Here is a 6,672-nt window from a genome sequence, read left to right as displayed (position 1 = left end):
AGGGATGAGCTCAGCCATACTGCATCCATGCTTGCCAAACCCACGTTTGTGCAGATAACTGAGCAGCAATTTATACCGATGCAGAAAGCTCTCCAGTATCGTCACTACGCTGCTTGTGGATGAGTATATCTAATGCTTTGGTTACAGTCTGAATTTTGTTTTTATTGCATCTTCTGATTAAGGAGATTCTGAAGAGTGTGAGTGGGACAACAATGAAGATGTGTAGGTATGACTCATGCGTGATTAAAGTTCTCTAGAAGCTTCTCATCAGGGCCCTGGCATTTGGGGAGCTACCCCCTATACAACACTGAACTTATAAGACTGCAGTATAATTGTTGTGGCAACATAACCTGTTTGTTTGTTGATGATAAATTGATGAAGCAATCGTTATCCTTAGTCAAAAAAAACCTCAGGACCTCCTAACAGGTCTTTTATTTCTAAGCACATAAATTACCCCTTGGAAAATAAGAGCCCTGCATGAAAATCAGTAGTCAGAAGATTGCCATGCTGTGCAATATCCGCTGTCTTGTGGGGTCTTTTGATGTCTACATCAAGCACCAAGCTTGAAGTGGCTACGCCTGCAGCTTCCAGTGAGAGGAATACCCAAGCTGTAACCACTGCACTCACCTGTAACTTCTCACAGTGGAGACAGAGGGCTGAGAACTACTGTCCTCAAGCTGCCATCCTGGAACCATCTTTCTTCCTTCCCTCCTCCCCAACAAAGACAGCAGACCTTAGGCAGAAATAGATCTTTAATGAACTATACAAAGTTATCCTGGTTGTTCCCTCCAGTTCCGCGAGCTCAGCAGAAAAGGTGCAAGACTTTGCGGAAGAAGTTTCTGAACTCGGCGTTGAAAACGGTGTAAATGATGGGGTTGACGGCGCTGTTGACGTAACCCAGCCAGGTGACGATGCTGGTGACTTGAGTGGGAATGATGCAGGACTTGCATAGAGCCCTTGTAATGTGGACCACAAAAAAAGGTGTCCAGCAGAAGAGGAAAGCACCTGGAAGGAGAAAAATTAAAGAGACAAAGCATTGTGTTAAAAAGGGTTGGAGTTAACAAATGCAGAGCTACGATCTCTCCATGACAAAAATTTTGGGCAACTTCCTAAATGTTAGTGAAGAAAAGGTATAAGTTGTGTGTCATTTTTGGGTTAGCATTTAAAATATGGGTTAGCATTTAAAATATCAGGAGTTACAAAAACTGAGAGCTGAAGTGAAGGTTGAATTAAAAACACCCTACGTGTGTTTTTTCCTAGGAGTGGTGCTACTCTGGATCAAAGGGAGACTGAGGCACTCCCTAGAGCAGGTTCAACAGAAACGCCTGAATCCTGTAGGACCACACAGCACATTTCTCACCCTCCTTGACCAGCCTCTGCCACCAGCCACTCACCAACAACCACAGGCAGTACCCTCATGGCCTTCCGCTCCCGGCCGTTGATCTTGGCCCGCTTCTGACTGTGTGCCGGGTGTGGGTACTTGAGGTGTGGGTAGGAGACAGTCTGGAGCCCATTGCTTATCACATAGTCCCCAGAAAGGGAGTGCTCAGGGTGTGAATAATGGTGGTACTCGTCTGGCTCCATGCCAACCCGCTCTCTCTCAATGAAGGGTGAGGGGTGATAGAGCATTCTGTTGCCCCCGTAGATGCCACCCCTTAGCTTGGCCTTCCTGGCTTCTTCCCAGCGCTTGAGTCCTTGGAACATGGCGCAGTAGAGCACCAGCATGACGGGGCAAGGGATGAAGAAGGAGCAGATGGAGGAGTACACAATGTAGTTGTCATCCTCCAGCTGGCACAAGCTGGGGTCCCGGTTCGGGACATTGTTGAGGCCGAATATGACTGGGGATGCCACAGCAAAGGCGAATATCCACGTGGTGGAGATGAGGATCAGCTGCCGCAGGTCGATCTGTCGCCGGTTGTAGTTCAGCGGGACTGAAACAGCGATAAACCTGCCAACACAGGTGGGTCAGTGCTCGTTTTGGGGGTAGCACCACTAGTAAGGTAAGGTAAGAGAATGGAAGCAGCTTGATGCTGAGACATGAACCCTCTCCTCCAGTGTAAGGAGGAGGAAGGCACTTACCGATCCACGCTGATAGCACAGAGGTTGAAGATGGAAGCTGTGCACAGCATCACATCCATGGTCATCAGGGCATCGCAGAGGACAGTGCTGAGGGACCACACACCACCCTGAAACTGAACGACAAGATCCCTGGGTCAGTAGGTGCCTCTAACATGCAGGGAAACAGCTCTGTATATATGTGTATAAAATGCCCCTGGGAGCATCCTTGGAGCAGGGCTTGTCCCCTGACTCCTGCTCCTGTGTTCCTGAGGCAGATCTGTACCCTGTGCTGGGCGCCAGGACTGAGGCCAAGGACCAAACCAAAGGCTTCTTCTCCCAGCTGTAGCCCCGAGCAGCACCTGGACTGAAGGCTTCCATTTGTGCCATGTTTCTGAACCAACCTTCGAGACAGCTCTGTCTGGCGCTCCAGCAGAGAGATATTAGGGTTGAAATTCCCTCAGGGCTCTTCCTCAGCTTGAAGCACAGTCTTTCTAAGTCTGGCCCAAGCGCTTTGTGTCTCCCTGTGCTCTTTGGGTATCTAGTGACCTGTGCAAACTTGAGGTTTTTGACATTCATGGTCCTCTCCATTCACATTTCCAGGAGCAGGCAGCTCTGCCCAGATTAGTATCAGTCAGTACTGATGTCACGCACAGGATTATGATTAGTGGAGCTGCAAAGCCAAAGGAGACTCTGGAGAAACTGTTGGGCTATTTTTATACACCCATCTCCTTGAGAGGCCCCATGAGCTTCCAGAAGAACACTGGAGTCAGACCTGGGTGTTTCATTCGGGCTTTTCTCTAGGGCAGATCAGCTGCTCCAAGCAGAATTTGGGAGCTGAATCCTGAAACACAACCCTCACATTTTTTACCAAAGCTTCACCAGGATCCTGTCCAGTTTCATTGGAGAAAATTTGACTCTGTGAGCTGTGGTGTTCAAAACCCATTTGTGGTTTCATGGAATGAATGGGTTCTGAACAGGCCCTGAGCTGCCAAGCTGCAGCATCTTCCAAGGACTTCCAAGAGCTTTCGCTATGGGGCTCGCATTGGGTGCCCTGAAAGTTGAGCACTCCCACAAAATGTGCCCGGAATCCCTCTGGTGGAGGAGTGACTTTGGATTAGAGGCTTTGCTTGGTCATGTGGCTGAGTGGTACCTCATTACTGCAGGTTGCAGAAGATTAGCCCATCAAGGTACACAGTGTAAAGCTTTACGGATCACAAACAGCTCAAGCCGCCTTTAACAAGTGCTCCAGAACAACTCTAATTTTTTTTTTTTTTTTTCCCACATTCTTTGCTTTTTTTGCACGAGACCCTCCATTTTTTTTTTTTTCCCAGTAGTGCTGGTGCTGAGAAGAGACAGCCAGACAGTTGCACAGCAAAGCATGCAAGCTGTCTTCCTTACCAAATAAAACAAAGCTGCAAATACAACCCCACGATGTCTTTTGTAAGGCATTCTCTTCACAGATCTGGCAAGGTTTCACTCTTATTTCATGTGATAAAAGTACATGCTTCTCTCTGGTGCCACACAGGAGCTTCATAGCTGTCCAGCCCTATGAGGAGGCTCACTGGGAGCAGAGCACGTGAAGAGGACTCTGGTGGGGATGGCATCCAAAATACGATGCTCAGAAAATAGCAGGCTGCAAACTTAGGAGGTCGTAGAATCATAACATCGCTAAGGTTGGAAAAGACCTCTAAGATCCCCCACCCAACCCCACCACGTCCCTCAGTGCCACATCTCCACGTTCTTGGAACTCCTCTGGGACAGTGACTCTACCACGCTTTGGGCAGCCTGTACCAGTGCATCACCACTCCTTCAGGGGAGAATTTTTCCCTAATATCCGACCTGAGATGCCCAGCTGGATTTCCAGGCCTACCATCAGCAAGGCCATGGTTCAAGGGTGTAACACAGAGAAAGTGCTGATCTGAAGAGCCCGAGCCTGGTGAGAAGGATGTGGCACCAGCACTAATCTTGGTTTGTGAGTGCAAAGTCCACCATATCTGATTCCATAAGTTTCCTGAATGTCCACAAGAAGCTGACTGCCTCTGCTTCTGCTCTGCGGGCAGAGTGCCTGCTGGAGAGAATCATCTTCCCCGACCTGCAGAGGTGCAGGATAAGAGTGTAGAGCTGCTAAAACTGTCTCCTCTTTTTCGTAAATGCTTACACGGATCTTAATGGCAAAGATGTTTACATAACTGTACCTTGCACAGCTCCTGCCAGCAGCTTCCTGGCTCGGCCCCATTTCATGGCTCAGGCAAGGATTAGGGAAGGAGCTGAGCAGGGTGAAGCAGGTAGGAGGCACAGCTACAGCTGAGCAGCATGACAATAGACTGAAAGCTCAGTTTCCTGTGCTGGTTGGAAGATCAGAGCTGACCAAGGACAGCGATGTTTGGATTGAGGGAAGACGAGCTTCATCACATCCATTTCAACACTCCTTAAGGCCCCAAGTAGTAACCTGGGCTGCCAAGGCAGGTAAAGACACAGAAGGATTACAGCACAGAACTGATAGTTTTGAACAGGTACTGAAGTGCACTTAAGGGAGCATCATTGCTAAGGCACAGGTAGGGCAGCTCAGGCTCCTAAAGCTCACCCAGGGTTGACCACCCATCCTGAGCATCCAGCAAGTGTCTGTCATCCCCAGGGAGACACCCACAATGCTCTGGCCAGTTGGAAATTCTTCTCAGGGGCACAACAGGGTATGTCAGCTGGGGTCAGGAAAGGGGACAGGGGAAGGGAAGAGGAAGAAAAGGGCAGAAGAAGGGAAGAAACCCAATCAGCAAGAAATAGCTAAGAATGATAAAACACAGAGGCTTCCTAAGTACCAAAATTGAGACATGCATGGAAAAGCAAAAGCACCCAACCTAAGCAGTATGGCAGGGCTCTTGGTGCAGGGGAAAGAGAGGGGAATCTATTACTCTCCTGTTTGTCACTGATCCTTAGGGTCCCAAGCAGAACCTGTGCCTCTAGAAGAGCTCTGGGGAGACAGAGGTCACAATGTCCCAACAAATCCTAGGACTAGGTAGAGAGACTAAAAGCATCCTAAGCTCTAATCCGCTGCCTTCCTTGCTTAAGAAAATATAGGCCCAGCCCTGGTGTGGAAGAGGAGAGGAGAGGAGAGGAGAGGAGAGGAGAGGAGAGGAGAGGAGAGGAGAGGAGAGGAGAGGAGAGGAGAGGGACACAGCCAGCGTGATCTTGTGCTGGCCTTTAGGGATAGGAACACCACCCTGCCCCACTCACAGGGACAGCCCCTTCCATCCCTTAGAAAGCTCTTACAAACCCCATGGCAATGAAAAATCACAAAGTAAGGAAAGTTGACTGACAGCCATCTTGAGCCTACAGGAACACTTTCTGGGGCTGCTCTCTCTGCATGGTGTTACATCTCAGCTCTCCCCACATCTGAAAAGAGGTCCTCTGTCTTCTACACTTCCAGCTACTGCAAGAATAGGTGCAAAAAGTCAGCTTTTTTGGTCCATGGGTGCTTTCCTCCATTTGTCTGATACAGCTGCAATGGGAGCAGGGAGAGCCATGTGCAGGTCCAACAAATCCCTCTGAAACTGCAGGAAGATTGGTTGGGCCAGGAAGAGGAACAACAAATCTCCCTGCAATCTCAAAGCATCATCAGTCCTCAGGCAGAATCAATTTATTTCTGTTTCACAACAAGATGCAAAACCACTCAGGAGCACCTGAATTGCACACTTCCCTTTCCCTCAGTTGTCGTGGTCTCAGAGGGGAGCAGGTTTCAGAGGTGACTCCAAGCCTGCCAAACAGAGCACATCAGCCAGGAGGAATCAAGCAGGAAGCCACCAAAGCCACTTTAAGGGTGACCACATCTCTAAAGAGGCAGCATCCCCTCCTCAACTTGTCACAGCAATCTGCTTCCTGGCTAAAACCTTACAACCCTACTCACAGTGGCCAGAATACAGCATGGGAGCTCACCATCTCTTCCTAAACATTGGCTGATGGCAAACTGGGATGCTCACAGTGCAGCAGCTCCCGGAGCAGATCTCCCAGGGCATTGGGGCTTGGGGAATTTGGGGATCAGAACATTTGGGGATTGGGGTTTGGGGCTTGAGGAGCTTGGGGCATATGGGGCACTGGGTCTCGGGACCTTGGGGCTTGTGGGGATCTGGGGCAGCCAGGACAAAGGGGGGTACCCGTACTTGTCCGGAGCCAACTGCTGTCACCTCCAGCGGTCCAGGATGCCAGCAGGGACGGCAGAACCCCCCCCCGTTCCGCCTGCCGCCCCCCGAGCATCTCTCACCTCGGAGTAGACGTAGAGAGGCAGGACGAGGAGGGCGAGCAGCAGGTCGGCGACGGCGAGGCTGACGATGAAATAGTTGGTGGTTGTCTTGAGCGCCCGCTCCGTGCACACGCTGAGGCACACCAGCCCGTTGCCCCCGACGATGAGCAGGATGAGAACGATGCCCAGCACCAGGGCGGCGATGTTGTGGCCGGCTGGAGGAGGAGGAGGAGGAGGCGGCGGAGCGGTGCCGTTGCACGGGGCGGCCCCGGCGCTGCCGTTCCCCATGGCGCCGGGGCATGGAGCCGCCGAGCCGCCGCCTCCCCGGCTCAGCCTCCCGCGGGAGGGAGAAGCGAAGACGCTCAGCCGGCTCCGAACTT

The 6,672-nt window shown here is 51.0% G+C and overlaps 1 protein-coding gene across 1 annotated transcript; it reads right to left on the bottom strand.

Moving 5' to 3' along the window:
* Positions 1-678: 678 nt before the first annotated feature.
* DRD4 (dopamine receptor D4) lies at positions 679-6,672 on the bottom strand. Its single transcript, XM_031607176.2, has 4 exons — positions 6,314-6,672; positions 2,080-2,192; positions 1,395-1,948; positions 679-1,005 (listed from the first exon to the last, which is right to left on the bottom strand). Exons 1-4 carry the CDS (start codon positions 6,578-6,580, stop codon positions 803-805), a joined length of 1,137 nt encoding a protein of 378 aa, XP_031463036.2. The 5' UTR covers positions 6,581-6,672; the 3' UTR covers positions 679-802.

Source organism: Phasianus colchicus, chromosome 5 (genome assembly GCF_987193195.1).
Source record: "Phasianus colchicus chromosome 5, bPhaCol1.hap1.1, whole genome shotgun sequence".
Classification (NCBI taxonomy): domain Eukaryota; kingdom Metazoa; phylum Chordata; class Aves; order Galliformes; family Phasianidae; genus Phasianus; species Phasianus colchicus.
Note: the sequence above shows the minus strand (reverse complement) of the source record. Positions and strands in the feature narration are given on the sequence as shown.

What these genes read in the sequence shown, in the direction of transcription:
- DRD4 (XM_031607176.2), bottom strand. Translation starts at nt 6,580, where the DNA reads ATGGGGAACGGCAGCGCCGGGGCCGCCCCGTGCAACGGCACCGCTCCG. An exon ending in TGTGCTATCAGCGTGGATCG is followed by an intron (nt 1,949 to 2,079) that starts GTAAGTGCCTTC and finishes CTGTGTTGGCAG; the next exon opens with GTTTATCGCTGTTTCAGTCC. An exon ending in GGTACTGCCTGTGGTTGTTG is followed by an intron (nt 1,006 to 1,394) that starts GTGAGTGGCTGG and finishes TTCTCCTTCCAG; the next exon opens with GTGCTTTCCTCTTCTGCTGG.